Source organism: Aquarana catesbeiana, linkage group LG06 (assembly GCF_042186555.1).
Source record: "Aquarana catesbeiana isolate 2022-GZ linkage group LG06, ASM4218655v1, whole genome shotgun sequence".
NCBI classification, from domain to species: domain Eukaryota; kingdom Metazoa; phylum Chordata; class Amphibia; order Anura; family Ranidae; genus Aquarana; species Aquarana catesbeiana.
Genome location: NC_133329.1, coordinates 265,720,658 through 265,742,263, shown reverse-complemented (window position 1 = coordinate 265,742,263; position 21,606 = coordinate 265,720,658). Strand labels below are relative to the sequence as shown.

Genomic DNA, 21,606 nt, shown 5'->3' with positions numbered 1-21,606 from the left:
GTATAGCATGGATGGAGGAATCGGTTAAATATTTTCATTCAGCCTACAGACTGAAAGAAAACGATCTAGCTGTGTATAGCCAGGTTTACATTAAACTGGAGATATGAACAAACATACCTAAAGCTTTAGTAAAATACAGAATATCTTTCCTAAGGCCCCTTTCACATGGGTGGACTCATGGGGTCCGCCGCACAATTTTTCAGGCGGAGCCGATCTAACCATCCATTGCTCTCTATGGAGCAGCAGATTTCAATGGACATGTGTCCATTGACACCTGCCAACATCCGATTTGATCCTCTCTGCTAAAAACAGAGGGATGGGGATCCCTCTCTTATTGGATAATAAAGGAGCAGAAGTACACTGATGCAAACATCACTGTGCTGTCCTTTCTTGTGCAAAGCTCCCACTGCCTGAAAACATGCAACTAAATTGTTTGCAGTTTACAATTTAAAAGCAGCTATAATCTGTACATACCGCTAAAGCATTTTTTCCACAAATACATAATTGCTTAATTCATAAAGTGTTTATTGGCTGCCAAGATGCATGACTGTAGTTATTATGTGAGAACAATGACTGAACATTCACTTCTTGTATAATTTACTATCACGCTAGGAGACAACAATTTCGTCAACAAAGTGTACAGTTCTGTCAGAAGGTTTTGGTCTTTGTCTTCTTTCCTGTGTTGACACATACGTGCCCTTCGGTTTTTGAAGTTGTGCCTGTATCTTGTTTTTTTGGATAGGTATATTGCAAATCTAGAATACCAAACTGGCTTAGGCTTGGTGGAGGTCGAGCTTGTTTTGTTGTCCTTTCTTTTTTAGGCTGATGGGTGTTAAGAGGCTTAACAAGCAAGTTTACTAAGTCTCTCTTGAACATTTTCCAGTCATTCTCCTGCAGGAAGAACTTGCAGAGAATGTCGTCACTGCAAAGAACAGAAGTATTCCGTTAGCAGCAGCTTCCAAATCAGATTTTAAAAATCCGATTATTATTAATGATTGAACTTACAGTGTTAACATCATACTGGAATAGACATTTCCTGTGGTAGCTGCTACAAAGATATAATTTCATGAACTGAGCATAAAGGTGAGCCTTGTGCTGTTTAAATTTATGTAAAACATTCTATGAACTTCTACTATGCCCAACTTCATTATGCTCTACAGGCCCAGGGGATACAACAAACTGGTATATGAGCCTCACTCTCATTTTTAATCTCATGCAAAATACTACATCCACCAAAGGCTTTATATCTAATTGCTACAATATGCTCCTAATGGACTTCTTTAAAGCTTACCCCTGTAAGGGTATGGATGGTAGAGGGATGTGGGACCCATTACAGGAGAACAGTGGCAAAGTGCTCTGAACTCAGTTACCCAATGCTCACTCAACACAACCCAATGATTGTCACAACTTTACATTTCACTATGTACACATTATACAGTATGCCATTGAAATAAATACTGTAAAATGGGTCACCTCATGTGGCCTACCTGCAGCAGGTGTCAGATACCATGGCAACCTGATTCATATGCTGTAGAGATGCCCCAAATTGCAGAGCTACTGGCAATCTGCCCTTGCTATCTGAATAGCATCTTTAAGCTGACTGTCCCCTCAGGTCCTAATTTCTGTATACTGGGTATTCTAGATGACTTGATGGCAGACTAGAATACAAAATCTGTTATATACATAGCTTTATTCCAGGACAGGAAGCTTATCCCCCCCCCCAATCATATGAATGAAACCTTGAGACTCGAATGCCTTATTTTCCAACACAGTACCACTATGTTTGAGAAACTATGGGGTAGGTGGTTGGACAACCCAGGTATTTGTTCCCTTGATTTTGTAACTCCTTCAGGGCTAGAACATGTTTCCCCTCTTTGTACAGAGCATGAAATGCTGTACTGTCATAGTTGAGATGTCAGACAAGCCTGGGGGGCGATGTGATGATGCAGTTTGTATCACACGCACTGTATTGGTATTATGACAAATTGTGCTTCTACACATACACACACTATACTGTCAAAAGTATTGGGCCCCTTCTTGTTCCAACATGACTGCGTACCAGTGCACAAAGCAAGGTCAATAAAGACATGGATGGGGTGGAGGAACTTGACAGGCCTGCACAGAGACCTGACCTTAACCCAACGGAACACCTTTGGGATGAATTAGAGCAGAGACTGCGAGCCGTCCAACATCAGTGCCTGACCTCACAAATGCGCTTCTGGAAGAATGGTCAAACATTCCCATAGACACACTTCTAAACCTTGTGGACAGCCTTCCCAGAAGAGTTGAAGTCCTTATAGCTGCAAAGGGTGGACCAACTCAATATTGAACCCTACGGACTAAGACTGGGATACTATTAAAGTTCATGTGCGTGCAAAGGCAGGTGTCACAATACTTTTGACAATATAGTGTGTGTATATACAGTGCCTTGAAAAAGTACACACCCCTTGATATTTTCCACATTTGGCAATGTTACAACCAAAAACGTAAATGTATTTTATTGGGATTTTATGAGATATACCAACACAAAGTGGCACAAAATTGTGAAGTGGAAGGAAAATGATAAATGGTTTTCAAAACTTTTTACAAATAAATATCTGAAAAGTGTGGCGCGTGCATTTGTATTTAGCCCCCCTGAGTCAATACTTTGTAGAACCACCCTTTGCTGCAATTATAGCTGGAAGTCTTTTTGGGTATGTCTCTACCAGCTTTGCACATCTAGAGAGTGACATTTTTGCCCATTCTTCTTTGCAAAATAGCGCAAGCTCTGTCAGATTGGATAAAGAGCATCTGTGAACAGCAATTTTCAAGTCTTGCCACAGACTCTCAATTAGATTTAGGTCTGGACTTTGACTGGGCCATTCTAACACATGAAGATGCTTTGATCTAAACCATTCCATTGTAGCTCTGGCTGTGTGTTTAGGGTCATTGTCCTAATGGAAGGTGAACCTCCTCCCCAGTCTCAAGTCTTTTGCAGACCCTAACAGGTTTTCCTCTAAGATTGCCCTGTATTTGGCTCCATCCATCTATCCATCAACTCTGACCAGCTTCCCTGTCCCTGCTGAGGAAAAGCATCCCCACAACTAGATGCTGCCACCACCATGTGTCCCCCACATGGCTTCTCGCAAACTGCAAACTTCTTATGGCTTTCTTTTAACAATGGCTTTTTTCTTGCCACTCTTAGATAAAGGCCAGATTTGTGGAGTGCACGACTAATAGTTTCCTGTGGACAGATTCTCCCACCTGAGCTGTGGATCTCTATATCTCCTTCAGAGCTACCATGGGCCTCTTGGCTGCTTCTCTGATTAATGCCCTCCTTGCTTGGCCTGTCAGGTTAGGTGGACAGCTATGTCTTGATAGATTTGCAGTTGCTTTATCCCTGACCTATCTGGTGTGTTCCTTGGCCTTCATGATGCTGTTTGTTTACTAAGTTTCTCTAACAAACCTCTGAGGGCTTCACAGAACAGCTGAATTTATGCTGAGAATTAATTACACACAGGTGGACTTTATTTACTAATTAGGTGACTTCTGAAGGCAATTGGTTCCACCAGATTTTAGTTAGGGGTATCAGAGTAAAGGGGGCTAAATACAAATGCACAGCATACTTTTCAGATATTTATTTGTAAAAAAATTTTGAAAACCATTTATCATTTTCCTTCCACTTCAAAATTATGTGCCACTTTGTGGTGGTCTATCACATAAAATCCCAAAATCCCAATAAAATACATTTACGTTTATGTGACAAAATGTGGAAAATTTCAAGAGATATGAATACATTTTCAAGGCACTGTGTGTGTGTATATATATATATATATATATATATATATATATATATATTTATTATATAAACAGCCTCCAGATGAGTTGAGGAGTAACATTAAGGCTGGGTTCACACATGTGAAGTGCGAATTGAAGCTCCGTTTTCACAGCTAATTGACAAAGTAGTTCTTTATCAGGTCAGGTTTACATCAGGGTCAGGTCAAGTTTACATCAGGATCAGGTCAGGATTTTATCCTGTTTACAACTGAATGACATGTGCAATTCAGAAGCGTTCCCATAGAAGTCAGTGGGCCTGAATTTGTACCTGAACCGGACCGCACTGCTCAGAAAACTGACAGGACTCCTTTTCAATTCGCACTGAATCCACACTCCGGCTGCACTGGACATATGTGAACAGGCATAATAGAAAACAATGTTCTTTCACATGTCCAGTGAATTGGATGCAGTTCAAAACGCATCCAAATTGCATATGTGTGAACGTAGCCTTAGAGAAAATTAGTATTTAGTGAAAAGTGACCTGGAATTTACTGAAGCCACTTGATCAGCATGAAAATTTGTCTCACAACAAGTTTGCCTTCAAGGAATCCTACATTGAGAAGGATGAGAGGGTTGTTGTTGCAAACCCTCTTTCTGGGAATGGCAATTGCTGGCAATCTTGCTGATGCTCTTAATGTAATACTTTTTAAGTTTGTTAACAAGAACAAGTGAAATCAGAAATGCTCCCACAGATCAGTGGCACAGATAGTATTAAAGTTACATGCACATACAGTAAATTGACAATGACAGTCTTTGTGTTTTCACAGGTTTTCCTAGGCTGAATTCACATCTTTGCGTTCTCCATTGAAATCATCAAAAACCCATCAAAAGGCCTGTTAATGCATGGGTTCGTACACACATTAAAATGTGCCCCATCATGCATGCTAATGTCTATTGACCCACATTGACATGCGCTGATGTGCATCTTGACCTGCATTGACATTCAATACAAAGTGCAATGCATCGTGCATTAATAACATGTGACAATGCACATTAATGCTCATTGATGCACATTATGTGTTTTGATACATTTCCATTTATATCAATAGTAAACAGGTCAATGGAAAATGCATAGGTGTTAACAGGCACTATTCAAGGGGACTTTTTGAAATGAGTTTGATTTTGATATGAATTGTGTTCAAGATTCATTTAATTGCATTGTAAAATACACTAAACTGGCCTAGATTGAGATTTTTCTTCAATCGGTAGCTAATTGTTGCTCTGTGATAAACATTTTATTTTCGTTCACATATATGAAATGTAATTAGCTGATAACAAATGAAATAAAAGTAAGAAATGGCCTGCAGCCAAATATATATCCCTGTGTTATTAGTATTCATTTCACAAATTTTTCTACAAACAGAATATGTGCCATGGTGAGAATTATCTTGAGCCATGTAAGTCTATACATATTGAAGGTAAATCCCCGGTTGCAATCAGAACAGAAATCTCCATTTGGTAATTTTTCTCTGTATTCCTGTTCCAGTGATAACTATAAAAGGCTGGATTTCCCATCACTTTCTGACTTAGTGACAACGGTCATCAGGACAAATAGTGACGGTGAATCTCCACATTGTGGAAACAGACAGCAACAAAAAAACTCATGAGGGTTCTACTCCAAAACAAAAAAGAATTGGCTAGAGATACATTTTAACGTACAAAAGACATACATAATGTTTCAAATTTCCTTCTATTTTTACAATTTTACCTACCTCTGGTAACTCTTTTGATATTTTTGAAGTTTCTCTAGTGTTTCGAGATCACAGAATTCATTAAACTTTTCCATTTTCAGAAAAATTATTTTACAGCCTTTACTGACCAAAATCAGACTTCGCTTGTCTTTCTGGTCGTCTTGCAACTCGTGGAGGCCCTGAATCCATAAAGAAGTTCTCATCAATGTGGCAAAGGGATCAAACATTTAAATTCTGCTATGAAACAACAGGGATGCTGTGCTGTAAAAAGACTGCACTCGTAGTGGTGAAGATTGTTACGTTAAACTGTGCTGAGAGCAATATCTACATACTATTGCTGACCTTATTGCCAAAAGGGCAAAATTCTGCATTCTGGCATATGCTCCTAAATATATACGGCCTAGCATGGGTACCACATGGTACAGCATCCAGCCACCACATATATATCAGACTTTCATAGATTTTGACAGGCTGCTGGCAGTGGGGCTGGACATTGCACCTGTGCCTCTAGTTTGCCCGAAAATGCCAGCATTTGATACACATGGCCAAAACACCAGTGTGCTATTCTACTTTAGTGATATAGTTATTAGGCCTGTTATTAGGCTTTCCACCACTTATAAATCTGCCCAGTAATACCAGCTATACTTGGTATAACCATTTAGAAACATGCAACTGCTTTTGATTTTGCTGGCTGTTAAGGATGATGATGTGATGCCATTATAGCCACAGTTAGGCTTGGGCATTTTGTTCAAACAATTACAATGATTTACTTAAAGGAGTTGAGAATCTTTCCTTTAAAAAATAGTTTAAATATTTACTTCAATTATCCAACCATGTGAAGAGCATACTGAATTCTAAATCACGCGCAGATGCTTTTTACATGATTGGATAATTGAAGTGAGTATGCACACAATTTGTAAATTGAAATTCTAAACTCCTTTTAGTAAATTAGCCCAAATGCCTCTGGATACATCTAAAGCTGCGTACACACGAGCGGAATGTCCAACAGAAAAAGTCAGACGGAAGCTTTTCATCATCTATTCCGATCGTGTGTAGGCCTCATCAGACTTCTTTTTTCAAAAATTCTGACGGACCTAGAAATGGAATATGTTCTGAATATTTCCGACGGAACCAATTCCTATCGAGAAAACCGATCGTCTGTATGCTGTTCCGACGGACCAAAAACGACGCATGCACGAGACGGAAGCATTGGCTACTGGCTATTGAACTTCCTTTTTCTAGTCCTGTCGTAAGTGTTGTACGTCACCGCATTCTGGACGGTCAGACTTTGGTCGGACTTTGGGTTGACCGTGTGTAGGCAAGACGGCTTGAATGGAATTCTGTCGGAGTTCAGTCTGAGAAACCTTCGGAGTTTATTCCGACGGCCAAACCGGTCGTGTGTACGTGGCATAGGTTGTCCTATTTCTAGTAAGCCCAGACTGCTTTACTCTATATCAATACATACTGTACCACATTGGACATTATACATTATACCGCTTCACAAAAAATTCACCAAGAACTCTCTTTCATGCAATAAATCAATCTTCATTAGAACCGCTGCATCCACATAATGGTGTCCTTTTAATGGATAGATTTCTTCAGTGTTCTTAAGGCTACAAAAAAGGAGAAATGCAGGATGTTCTAATCTAAAACAAATTATTGAATCAGTCATTATTAAGGTATATTAACAAATAATTGTAGATCGTCTACCCAACCATATTTTATGAATGAATGGGAAGAATGGGGAAGAGCCAGGGGACATCTTCATGATGCTCTAACTGTTCTAGTGGTCTATAATATCCAAGGGATGTCAGACATTTTGAATGCCTAATCACGTGCAGTAGAATTAAATGAAAAAAAAAAAGAATTACCCTTTAAACTTACATTTTGGGTCTTCGCACACTTGACTTCTCCAAGAGGGCAGAAAACTACTTGCACACCGCCTCATAGCAATAAGATGTTAAATAACCCTCAAGTGGAAACAAACTTGCCCCCCTTCACTGCTTGGCTCCTATGCTACAATGTTTTTGATGTGAAAACAATAGAAAACGTAATGACAGACCCTAACATCCTGGATCAGCATTAAAAAAATGGAAACTCTTGGTTTCTCACTGAACATGACCAGTAAGTTGCAACAATCTTAAAGGCCTAACTGAAGCTCGTATCACTGTGACCCTGGCTCATTGCCTGCTTGTTTTTCCATTTCTAGCTTTCTTCACTTGTTTCTTTTGTCTAAACATGCCCTAGTTGTGAAACTATGGGCACGGTTTAGATCCTCAGTATTGTGAAACTAAAAGAAACTTTAAAGTGGATCTCCACTGCATCTGAGCACCACAAACCAAAAACATTATTTAATTAATTTTTATTATTAAAAATCCCCATCTATCCATGTCGCCATGCTTTATTTTGTTGGGAAATCAATTTGAAAAACAGCCCTCTAGCATTTCTGGCCATGGCCATGTCGAGTAAGGGCAAATGATTCATGTAGCATTTACTTCCTGGAATTTATCTGCCCTTGGCTCAAGCATGCATGTATTTTAGTTTGTCTCCAGAAAAGTAATAGAGGGGAAATCTTCCAATGGGGACACTAATTCTGGTGAACTGGGGGTCCCCAAAAAATTCCCTTAATTTGCAGGGATTTCCTCTGGCTTCCTTTGACTATGGGACAGGAAGTGATGGGAAATCTCCGCAATGGAACACAGATGGTGAAAAAAAATCTGACGGGTTATAACCCTCATTTGTTCTATCCAAAATGAGTAAACAAAAAAATTGCCCATAGTTCTACTTTGATTGTCTTATAGAACCCGCACACACAAAGCTGTATTTATTGAACCTTGACCTATACCTTATGTTTTTATTTCTTTGCATGAATACATGTTTGTGTATATGCGGGCATTTTTGGATGCGCGTATGTGTACACACATGTATATGTATGTTATCTATGAAATTTTATGATTGTTTGGGTCATGATTTTATCAGTCACACTTATATTATGTTTTGTTGTAGCCCTAATAAAGGGAGAGGTCTTTTGACACCCGAAACGCGTTGGCTGTCTTTCAACACAATATCAATAAATTAATTTGGAATCTTATCTTTTGGTCTGGCGCTTTTTCCATATTTGCATATATTTGGGGGTCTAATTTTTGAGACCACAGGGTAATTTTACTCTACTCCCCAATTATATATGTAATGATTTGGACTGCAGTCCTACTTACAGATATATACAATGTTTTTTCCTTTTTTCTCTATATACCTGGCCACCTGTGGCTACACTCAGTGGTTCCTAGGGAGGATCCCAGTGTGGAACATGTGGGGAACCGGATGTCTGTTTGGGGGTACCTGAGACACCTCAAGCTGTGGCACAGTGAATCTTCTTCATCCACTTTTAAGGATGCACATATGCTGCTCATAGAGATGGTATGCTATTATGTACCGATGTTATGTTATCTCCATGCCTTACTCTGATCATCACTATTATAGAACTAAATTTTTGTGACCTTCTCTTAAACACCCCTGAAGAAAGAATTAAACCCTTCATGAAACGCATCGGATAATATAGAGAAGACAGTGTAACCTATATGCTATATATTGCCTTTAAAGTCCCATCAGTACCTTTGGGGGTTACTTATACTTTTCCACAATTTAGGGGTGTTGGCAGAAAACATTTATGGCTTTCTGTGGTGGCTCATTCTCTTCCATATATTCATGTATTTTTCTGTTCACCTATACCTAACAGTTACATAGTTACATAGTAGGTGAGGTTGAAAAAAGACCCAAGTCCATCAAGTCCAACCTATGTGTCACGTACCTGGTAGGTTGTGAGCCTGAAGTGCAGGAAAAGACCTCCCTTACAGCTCCCACTCCCGTTCCCCTGGAATGGAGACAGAGGGCCAGGAGTGAAGAGTGGTATGGGTGCCTGGCAGGATCAACAGTTGCTGAAAGTCCAGTAGTGGTGGCACCCTCTGAGGAGTAGACTGAGGACGGAGACTGGAATGCAGGACTGGAACCAGGAACAACAGCAGGTGATAGCAGACTGGGAGCTGGACTGGAACACAGCAGAAGATAGCCTGGAACGCTGGACTGGAACACAGCAGAAGGTAGCCTGGAACGCTGGACTGGAACCAGGAACAACAGCAGGTAGCAGACTGGAACGCTGGACCGGAACCAGGAACAACAGCAGGTAGTAGACTGGAACGCTGGACTGGAACACAGCAGAAGGTAGCCTGGAACGCTGGACTGGAACACAGCAGAAGGTAGCCTGGAACGCTGGACTGGAACCAGGAACAACAGCAGGTAGTAGACTGGAACGCTGGACTGGGACACAGCAGAAGGTAGCCTGGAATGCTGGACTGGAACACAGCAGAAGGTAGCCTGGAATGCTGGACTGGAACACAGCAGAAGGTAGCCTGGAATGCTGGACTGGAACCAGGAACAACAGCAGGTAATAGCAACTGGAAGCTGGACTGGAACCAGGAACAACAGCAGGTAACAGCAAACTGGAAGCTGGACTGGAACCAGGAACAACAGCAGGTAGCAGACTGTAAGCTGATGAACACAGCGGAGGGTCAACAAGCCGGTGGTCAGTAATGTTCGGACAGCAGAGGTACCAGGGGTAATACAGAGGGATGGTCAGGCAAGCCAAGAGAGTCTGGTGCAGGCAGATAGCAGGATCGTCAAACAGGAAGCCGGGTCAGATAACAGGAAACACAGATTAGATCAGGTAACACTCACAGAACGCTGTAGAGCAGACAGCGGGGATGGAGTGTGACAGGCAGGTTTAAATAGCCCGCCGGACACCAGCGGGAGTGCGCGCGCGCGTGCCTGTGCGTGACCGCACCCGTGAACGCGCGCGCATGCGCAATGGGACCCGTGGCCGGGTTCCCGTGCGCCTGGGACGCCGGTTACTGGCAGGATCTTCGTGACATTGCCCCCCCCCAAGGGGCAGCCTCCGGATGCCCCTTTGAAAAAATCTCTCTGGATGAGCTGTTTTAAAGGCTTGTAACAGGTCTTCAGCATGAATATTATCCTCTGGTTCCCAAGAATTCTCCTCTGGGCCAAACCCCTTCCATTTTATTAAGAATTGGTTTTGATTACCTCTTTTCCTGTGGTCCATGATAGCCTCCACCTCGAATTCCTCTTCCCCATCTACCAGGATTGGATCAGGAGGATCCGTACTTCGACCTGGAAATGGGTTAGTAATAGATGGTTTAAGCAGGGACACGTGAAAAACTGGATGTACTTTTAGTGAATCCGGAAGTTCAAGTTCATATGCAACTTCATTAATTCTCCGTTTAACAGGGAATGGTCCAAGAAATTTGGGACCCAACTTCTTGGAAGGGCAGGCCAACCTAAGGTTTATGGTGGACAACCATACCTGATCCCCAGGTGCAAGTAAGAGCTCACCTCGCCTCTTTTTATCGAAGGTCGCTTTGTTGTACTCCTGGGTTCTGGTCATGGTGTCCTGTAAAACTTGGTTGTTAGAGGTAAAGAAATCCAATTTCTCCTGGACTGCGGGTACCGTGCATTCTGGAAGAGAATTTGGTAAAAATGAGGGATGGAAACCATAATTCGCAAAAAACGGAGTTTGCTTGATAGCAGAGTGAATAGAATTGTTATAAGCGAATTCAGCCAATGGTAAAACAGCAATCCAATTATCTTGGGAAAAAGAAGAAAAACAGCGCAAATATTGTTCAAGAGTCTGGTTTGTTCTTTCTGTTTGCCCATTAGTCTGGGGGTGATAAGCCGATGAAAACGAGAGTTCAATGTCCAAGGTCTTACACAAAGCCCTCCAGAATCGAGAGGTAAATTGTACCCCTCGATCTGAAACGATGTTAATTGGTACCCCATGGAGCCTGACAACCTCTTTAATGAATGCTTGTGCTGTTTCTGTAGCTGAAGGGGTACCCTTCATTGGGACAAAGTGCGCCATCTTCGACAACCGGTCCACTATGACAAAGATTGAAGTGAAGCCCCCGGCCGGGGGTAGTTCTACAATAAAATCTATCGAGAGCATTTTCCAGGGTCTATCTGGGACAGGCAAGGGTTTTAGTAGACCCCATGCCCTTGTTTTGTGCCCTTTGTTCCTAAGGCAGGTGGTACAGGACTCTACAAACTCCTTACAATCTTTGCGCAGCTGAGGCCACCAGAAGGTGCGCTGAACCAAATCAGTGGTCTTAGCCACACCAAAATGCCCAGCCAGCGCATGATCGTGACAGAGCTCTAGTACTGGAACTCGTAGTGTTTCAGGTATAAAGATCCTATTCTCATGCCACAATAACCCATCCTTAACCTGGAGTTCTGTCTTAATGGAAGATTCTATATCTGCGGAGGCCTGTTTAATCCGGGAAAGCAGGTTTCCCTGAAGTAGAAGAAAGTTCCCTGGAGACAAAATGGTGTCTGGAGGGGAAATCTCTTGAGGTTTGTGGAACATCCTAGACAGGGCGTCTGGTTTGGTGTTCTTGGAGCCGGGACGGTAAGTGACATGGAAGGAGAACCTGGAGAAAAAGAGAGCCCACCTGGCCTGACGTGGTTTCAACCTCTTTGCAGACCTCAAATACTCCAGGTTCTTATGATCTGTAAAGATTAGAACTGGATGAGCGGCACCCTCCAACAGATAGCGCCACTCCTCCAATGCTGACTTGATTGCCAACAACTCTCTGTCACCTACATCATAATTTCTCTCTGCCGTGGATAATTTACGAGAAAAGAAAGCCACAGGATGCAGCAGGGCCTTGGTTCCCTGTCTTTGGGATAATACTGCTCCTACAGCAATTTCAGATGCATCCACTTCTAGAATAAATGGCAGAGAGGAATCTGGGTGTTTCAGTACAGAGGCGGAGGTAAAAAGGCCCTTGAGAGTCTCAAAAGCCTTTTGAGCCTCGGCCGACCAATGGAAGCGTGTACCCTGTTTGGTAAGCTGTGTGATGGGTGCAATGATAGCTGAGAACCCCTTAATAAATTTGCGGTAAAAGTTAGCGAATCCAACGAATCGCTGGATTCCTTTCTTATCCGTCGGGACTGGCCAATCTAGAACAGCCGTGACCTTCTGGGGGTCCATTTTAATGCCCTTACTGGAGATGACCAACCCTAAAAATGGGATACTTTCCTGTTCGAATTCACATTTTTCAGCCTTTGCATACAGACCGTGTTGTCGAAGTCGGCCCAATACACTCCTGACGTGCCTACGATGGGATTCAAGGGAACAAGAGAAAATCAATATGTCATCTAAATAGACAATGACAAACAGGTCTAAAAAGTCACGTAGCACATCATTAATAAAGTATTGAAATGTGGCAGGGGCATTACACAGGCCGAAAGGCATCACTAGGTATTCAAAATGCCCATAACGGGTACGAAAAGCGGTCTTCCATTCGTCACCATCCCTGATACGAACTAAATTGTAGGCCCCACGGAGGTCAAGTTTGGTGAATATGGTAGCCGTTCCCAGTCTCTGAAACAACTCGGGTACTAAGGGGAGAGGGTACCGATTCTTCACAGTAATCTTGTTTAGTTCGCGGTAATCCACGCACGGCCTGAGAGTCTTATCTTTTTTCTGCACGAAGAAGATGCCTGCACCTGCGGGGGACGTGGATGGACGAATGAAGCCTCTTTTGAGGTTTTCATCAATGTATTCCTTCAATGCCCCTTGCTCCACTTCAGTCAGGGGGAATATTCTTCCAAAAGGAATTTCAGCACCAGGAAGCAACTCAATGGGACAGTCATAGGCCCGGTGAGGGGGTAACACCTCTGCCCTCTGTTTACTAAATACGTCCAGGAAATCATGATAGGCTGAAGGAATGGATTGAAGCAGACCAGGATCTGTATCTAGGCATAACAGGGTAGAGTTCTCCTGGATGTTCTGGGTTCTGCAAAACTGTTGGCAGTAAGTAGAGGAAAAGGTCACCTCACCCGTGATCCAATTTATGTCCGGATTGTGGGCCTGTAACCATGGCATGCCAAGTATTATGGGGAACAGAGGTGAAGTGATGATGTCCAGGCGCAGCTGTTCCTGATGCATGTTGGAAATGAGAACAGGTATTGGCATAGTCTCATGGGTGACAGGTCCAGACTTGATAGCGGTTCCATCAGCTAGATGGATAGAAAGTCCATGAGCTTTAGGTGACAAAGGTATTTGGTGTTGGATGGCAAAACGAGAATCCATGAAACAGCTGCAAGCTCCTGAATCAATAATGGCGGTGACTTGTAGATCCTTCCCTGGAAGCTGTAGCAGAAGAGGCAGAGCAAGGTGAGTGGTATTTTTAACCAGGGATGTTACATAGTCAGTAGATAGGGATAAACACTTACGGATCTTGAGAGGACAGTTCCTGACGTAGTGCCTGGGTTCCCCACAATACAGGCACAAGTTATTTGCACGACGACGTTGTCGTTCCTCTGGGGTGAGCGAAGGTCGCAAGACACCCAGTTGCATTGGCTCAGGTAAGTTAAACGTGGAGGTAGGTGGTGTTGATGATGGGTGATGTGGAACCTTAGGGGTAACCCAAGTTGGACGAGGAGACCCCATAGCTCTCTCCGACCTGCGTTCTCGTAGTCGTCGATCGATCTGGATAGCTAGATCGATTAAAGCATTTAAAGTCTGTGGTGTACCCACCCTGGCTAGTTCATCCTTCAGAGGATCAGAAAGTCCCAACCGAAATTGATAACGGAGAGCCGCATCGTTCCAGTTAGTATCCGCACTCCACTTCCTAAATTCAGCCACATAATCCTCTGCTGCTCTGCGACCTTGTTGCAGGGTGTGTAGAGCCGCTTCTGCAGTTACAGATAGCTGGGGGTCATCATATAGCTGACCTAGTGCGGCAAAGAAAGTGGAGAGGTTGGTCAGAGATATGTCTTTTTGCTCTAGGAGGCGATGGGCCCAGGTTTGGGGGTCACCAGAGAGCAGAGAAATCACATAGCCCACCTTTGTAGCCTCCAGGGAAAAGGTACGTGGCTGAAGAGCAAAAAATAGTTCGCAAGAATTGCGGAAGGCTCTGAACTTATGGCGATTTCCGAAGAAACGTTCAGGTGTGGGAACCTTAGGTTCCGGAGGGAGCATTACCACCGTTGAGGAAGGCCCAACTGAGGGAGCAGGAGCAGAGGAAGCTCCCTGGGCCCCAATGGGATTAGACAGGGTTAACACTCGTTCCTCCAGTCTGGTGTATCCTTGCTGCAGACTTTTGACTGCTTCAGTCAATCCTGCCAGGTGTGCACAGAGTTCCTCCATGGGAGATGTTCCCTGCTCAGGCTCAGACATGGCTGTCTGCTACTGTCACGTACCTGGTAGGTTGTGAGCCTGAAGTGCAGGAAAAGACCTCCCTTACAGCTCCCACTCCCGTTCCCCTGGAATGGAGACAGAGGGCCAGGAGTGAAGAGTGGTATGGGTGCCTGGCAGGATCAACAGTTGCTGAAAGTCCAGTAGTGGTGGCACCCTCTGAGGAGTAGACTGAGGACGGAGACTGGAATGCAGGACTGGAACCAGGAACAACAGCAGGTGATAGCAGACTGGGAGCTGGACTGGAACACAGCAGAAGATAGCCTGGAACGCTGGACTGGAACACAGCAGAAGGTAGCCTGGAACGCTGGACTGGAACCAGGAACAACAGCAGGTAGCAGACTGGAACGCTGGACCGGAACCAGGAACAACAGCAGGTAGTAGACTGGAACGCTGGACTGGAACACAGCAGAAGGTAGCCTGGAACGCTGGACTGGAACACAGCAGAAGGTAGCCTGGAACGCTGGACTGGAACCAGGAACAACAGCAGGTAGTAGACTGGAACGCTGGACTGGGACACAGCAGAAGGTAGCCTGGAATGCTGGACTGGAACACAGCAGAAGGTAGCCTGGAATGCTGGACTGGAACACAGCAGAAGGTAGCCTGGAATGCTGGACTGGAACCAGGAACAACAGCAGGTAATAGCAACTGGAAGCTGGACTGGAACCAGGAACAACAGCAGGTAACAGCAAACTGGAAGCTGGACTGGAACCAGGAACAACAGCAGGTAGCAGACTGTAAGCTGATGAACACAGCGGAGGGTCAACAAGCCGGTGGTCAGTAATGTTCGGACAGCAGAGGTACCAGGGGTAATACAGAGGGATGGTCAGGCAAGCCAAGAGAGTCTGGTGCAGGCAGATAGCAGGATCGTCAAACAGGAAGCCGGGTCAGATAACAGGAAACACAGATTAGATCAGGTAACACTCACAGAACGCTGTAGAGCAGACAGCGGGGATGGAGTGTGACAGGCAGGTTTAAATAGCCCGCCGGACACCAGCGGGAGTGCGCGCGCGCGTGCCTGTGCGTGACCGCACCCGTGAACGCGCGCGCATGCGCAATGGGACCCGTGGCCGGGTTCCCGTGCGCCTGGGACGCCGGTTACTGGCAGGATCTTCGTGACACTATGTGTGATTATATGTCAGTATTACTTTATATATATCCATATGTTGTGGTCGTTCAGGTGTTTATCTAATAGTATTTTTAAACTAGCGATGCCCCCCGCTGAAACCTGCACCTGTGGACGGGAATTCCACATCCTAGCTAATTTTACAGTAAAGAACCCTCTACGTAGTTTAAGGTTAAACCTCTTTTCTTCTAATTTTAGTGAGTGGCCACGTGTCTTATTAAACTCCCTTTCGCAAAAAAGTTTTATCCCTATTGTGGGGTCACCAGTATGGTATTTGTATATTGAAATCATATCCCCTCTCAAGCGTCTCTTCTCCAGAGAGAATAAGTTCAGTGTTCGCAACCTTTCTTCATAACTAATATCCTCCAGGCCCTTTATTAGCTTAGTTGCCCTTCTTTGTACTCGCTCCATTTTCAGTACATCCTTCCTGAAGACTGGTGCCCAGAACTGGACAGCATACTCCAGGTGCGGCCAGACCAGAGTCTCGTAGAGTGTGAGAATTATCGCTTTATCCCTGCAGTTAATCCCCTTTTTAATGCATGCCAATATTCTGTTTACTTTGTTACCAGCAGCTTGGCATTGCATGCTATTGCTGAGCCTATCATCTACTAGGACCCCCAGGTCCTTTTCCATCTTAGGTTCCCCCAAAGGTTCACCCCCTAGTGAGTAGATTGCATTCATATTTTTGCCACCCAAATGGATTATTTTACATTTTTCTACATTAAACTTCATTTGCCATGTAAAACGAGGAAATGGTTGGGACTTTATATGAGACCACGACTGTACAGTACACAGGTCTCATCCCTATCATTTACACTTATCTATGTTGTTATTTCCATGATTTTTTATTGACTTGCATCAAGTGTCAGTTTTAGGGCACTTGCTATACTGGATTGTCTTTTTATGCCCCGTACACACGAGCGGATTTTCCATCAGAAAAAACTTGGATGGTTTTTCAGACGGAATTCCGCTCAAGCTTGCCTTGCATACACACGGTCACACAAAAGTTCTCGGAACCTCGCATTTTCCGACAAAAAGCTCTCATCAGAGTTTTGCTGGCGGAATTTCCAATTGTATGTACACGGCATTAGAATTCCCTGTGAGGTCACTTATTGGGGGTTTGTAACTAGTCATCCCGGGACTTGCGACGCGCACCATGGCTATCCCCCAGCCCCCTCCAATCGCATTGTTCGCTGGGTTGGGTGCTCGCACTTGCTGCGTGTCGACGCCACTCCTACACGTTTTACGAGTGATGTCATTCATGACGCCGCACGCATATGTGGATATTATCGCGTGCACCACGAGGGAGGTCAGGCGCCTATTTAAAAGCGTTTGTCGCTCGTACATGGTCGTCCCCTCTCTCATTTGCATGCAGCATGACGTTGGTGGGGCTTTGCTGGCGGGCCGACCCTTTATTCTCACTTCTCATTGGACTACACCTTATTCGGTTTGTTTTTCTCTTTGGTACTTTCACTCACTATTGTGGTTTCCACACTACACATTAAGCCTCAGGTGATACCTATACCATGGACTCTTCCTTTGGCCCTATGGTGGAAAGTTTTTTCCTCTTTCATTCTCGTTTTAACACTTTTCACAATCTTTCATTCTTCTTTGTAGCCACTTGGGTGTCCATTATGCTCTACTTTACTTTTTACCATTTTCTCACTTCTTCTATCCTCCTTTTTTATTGGCTTCTCGCGTCAATTGATATGTCCACTAGATGTTAAAGTGGATGTAAACCCGAAATTTTTTTTTTTTTTTCTTATCATACTGTAGAGTATAAGATTTCCTATTATTTGAGCCCAGTCTTGCCACACAGAGTTAATCCATCTCTGAGCAATCCTCTTTTATTGTTCAGTGAGATAAATCTTGACAAACTGAGAAAAACTTTGTCAAATCCTCCCCCTTGCTGTGAGTGACAGGTGATTTACATATCTCGTGCACTAGCCTAAGACATGCATTATTTTTTAATTCCCACCCCCACTCCTTTCTTCAGTAGCTCTGCAAGGACTGGCTGTTCCACACCTCAGCATGATTTGGCATGCTAAAGTCATGTGGTTCTTTTCACTGGATGTTAGAGATCATAGCAGAAGTTCAGTGTTAAAAATACACAGGAGAAAATGCATATTGACAAGGGGAGTGTAGAGGTGGGCGGGGAGTCTACTGACATCACGACTCCACCCACCGAGCTCCAGACAACAGACCCACCCACAGAATCTGCAGTTTTTCGGGTCTAATAACAGACAGAGGGGAGACATTTGATAGGTAAAGATACATGCAGGAGGCGTGTATATCCTTATAGATAACCCCTATGGCAGTAGTTTAGAAAGGATGACATTGGGTTTACATCCACTTTAATACCCTTTAATCATTTATTTTTATAGAAGCCCTATGGGCTCACACATATCACTACAGACCTTTGAAGGGGGTTATTCATCTCAGGTGATGTTCTTCCATTCTTGTCTTCTTGGCCCTCCTGCATTGCTATCACCTCAGCTCCCGGGGGGGTTGCTTTTCACCTCCTAGTGTCTCCTTTATATCATCATCGCTATCTACGTTTTGTACAACCTATCTATAGGTAAGAGTGTTAGGACCATAGTTTTTGTGCTCCCTCTCTGCCTGTTTTTAATAAATTACCATTGATTATGATTTTTTAATCCATCTTAGATACACCCAGTGTATAGCTGCTCCTGATGAATGGAAACAACCCACGAAACGCGTCGAGCATTTCTATTTGATGCTATGCCACAGCAATCATGTGTTTACTATGGGTTTTACTTGTCTGAATCAATCAATTAGTTTTACTATTTATCATGTTTTTCCAGTTATTGGGTATGGTGCTGGTTCATTATTTATTATGTGCTATAATGTCTATCATGTTATTTGTATTACCATATGATCTCCTAACCATGTTTTTCATAATTCTGTATCGTACATATTGGTCTACCAATAATGTTATCCATTGCACCATGCCCAATGGTAATAATAAATATTGTATATACTATTTTTGTTTGATTCATTCTACCCAAGTGTTGTGTGTCATATAAAGTCCCATTTTCCCTCTATCCCCCTGTTTCCCCCCCTTATCATTTGCAGTAGTTGCCCACCCAATTCATTTGTTCAGATCTTCTTGCAAGGTTTTCACATCCTGCAGAGAAGTTATTGCCCTGCTTAGCTTAGTGTTCTCCGCAAATACAGAGATTGAACTGTTTATCCCATCCTCCAGGTCGTTTAGGAACAAATTAAATAGGATTGGTCCCAGCACAGAACCCTGGGGGACCCCACTTCCCATCCCTGACCATTCCGAGTATTCCCCATTTATCACCACCCTCTGAACTCACCATTGTAGCCAGTTTTCAATCTATGTACTCGCCCTATGGTCGATGCCAGCAGACCTTACTTTGTGCAATAAACGTTTATGGGGAACTGTGCCAAATGCTTTTAAAAGTCCAGGAACAGTGTTCTTGCAAATATGTTCATGGTATGTGTCATGAAACTCTATACCTTGATAATCTTGAAAACAAATAAAAAATAATAAAAGGAAAAGAGAATTTTGTTGCCCAAGTTAACATATTTTAGGGATTACTGCTGTAGTTTGGTTTGTATCTGATGTAGAAAGGAAGATTGCCTTATGGTATTTTTAAACTGCCGAATACCTGCTAGAAACAAGGAAGCTAGGAGTTACACATGGATCATGAGCAGGGAAGGACTGGGCTTGAGAGTAGGAAGCATTTGACCCCTGAACCAGTTCTAATAATATATGTTGGGATCGTGGCCCTGATTGGAGATAATCCCCTTTTCAGACCCTAATCGTGGCGGCGTCCCACAAGCAGTGACAATTGCTGGAAGTTTTATATCTTTTTTCTTCCTGTACACGCTTTACATTTTCCAACATCGACTGCCTTTGTAGCTGTGAAATGTTGACCAAATACAGAGAGCTGCAATTGAAGTCCATGCTAGAAGGTTGCAAAATTGCAAAATTGTGTTCATTTGGTAAAGTGGACCTTGCACCTAAAATACAAGGTCCACTTTTTAACCATTTGCCGACTGCCCCATATCACATTTACGGCTACAGAGTGGCCGCGCTGCACAGAATCACGTGTATATATACGTGATTCTGCTATTCTTTTGGGTGGGAGCTAATCAGCGGGTTCCGCTGACCCAATGTCCGCTGGCACCCACTGATCATTCAGTACACTAAGAGAGTGGCAGTCTGCCTATGTAAACAAGGCAGATTTCTGTTCTGTCAGAAGGCATGGATCCTGTATTTCTGTAAAGCAGAAACACTGAACCATGCCTTCCACTAGTAAAAGCACCTCCCCCACTACACTGAAACATTAGCTAGGCACACAGTTAATGCTTTGATCACCCCTGATGTTAACCCCTTCCCTGTCAGTGTCATTAGTATAGTGACAGTGCATATTTTTAGTAGACATGTGCAATTCGGTTCGTAACGAATTGAAATTCAGCCGAATTTTGCATCTTTCAGACATTCGGATGCATCCAAATGTTCGAAATAAAAAAATAATGAATTTCAACTAATGCAAAATAAATTATAGCGAGTATAATGAATGAACTTGACATGATTCAGTAATTCGTCAAAGATCTAATGAAACAAAAGGTCAGCTCAAAGTAAATCTTTGTTGTATTGTATTTGAACAGAGGAGAAGAGATATTGTCGTTGTGTTTGTTAATAGATTCAATAAACAAACGACTTTCCAAACTAGGAATCATTATCACGAATCAATACACATACATAAATATCGAATTTCAGCTAATATGAAAGAAATTATAGTGGATATAACGAATGAATTTGACATGATTCGGTAGTTCGTTAAAGATCTAATGAAACAAAAGGTCAACTCAAAGTAAATCTTACAGTCCAATCAGCTGATTAATTTTGTGCTGGAGGTTGGATTACTGGCAAAGTGCATTCCTGAGAACTGAGTGAGAAGGGTGTTGTACTGTATTTGAGCAGAGGAGAAGAGATATTGTCATTGTGTGTGTTAATAGATTCAATAAACAGACGACTTTCCAAACTACGAATCATTATCACGAATATATATACCGTATTTATCGGCGTATAACACGCGCCGGCGTATAACACACACCCCAAGTTTAGGAGAGAATTTTAAGGAAAAAAACTTTTAGGAGGGAAGTTTAAGGAAAAGAAACTTACATTAAAATGCCCATCAATGCAGCCTCATCAGTGTTCATCTGCAGCCTTGTTAGTGTCATTGCAGCCTTTTCAGTGTCAGTGCAGCCTTGTCAGTGCAGCTTTGCCCCAGTGCAGCCTTGTCCCCAGTGCAGCCTTGTCCCCAGTGCAGCCTTGTCCCCAGTGCAGCCTTGTCCCCAGTGCAGCCTTGTCCACAGAGCAGCCTTGTCCCCAGTGCAGCCTTGTCCCCAGAGCAGCCTTGTCCCCAGAGCAGCCTTGTCCCCAGTGCAGCCTTGTCCACAGAGCAGCCTTGTCCCCAGTGTCCCTGCAGCTTTGTCCCCGCCACCGCCGCCACCGCCATACACATACTAGTACTTTTAAATATGGCGCCGCGGAGTTCGGAGGGACTCGGGGCCGGCGGAAGTGAACGAACGCCGCCGAGATACACATAGCCGAGGGTTCTCGGCTCTTTCCGGCGCCGCTCACAGTCCCGCCCAGTCCCGCCCTATGATGGACATAACACAGGTCCAATGGCGGGACTGGGCGGGAC

General features: G+C 43.6%; 1 protein-coding gene across 1 annotated transcript in view; it reads right to left on the bottom strand.

The window, feature by feature from the left end:
* Window positions 1-648: 648 nt before the first annotated feature.
* Window positions 649-21,606, bottom strand: part of LOC141148063 (cyclic nucleotide-binding domain-containing protein 2-like) — a gene marked incomplete at its 5' end in the record, with an annotated part of 55,315 nt that continues 34,357 nt past the window's right edge. Inside the window, 3 exons of the mRNA XM_073635218.1 lie at window positions 649-922; window positions 5,529-5,686; window positions 7,021-7,120. Coding sequence (XP_073491319.1) covers window positions 649-922; window positions 5,529-5,686; window positions 7,021-7,120 — 532 coding nt within the window. The remainder of the gene's footprint in view (window positions 923-5,528; window positions 5,687-7,020; window positions 7,121-21,606) is intronic.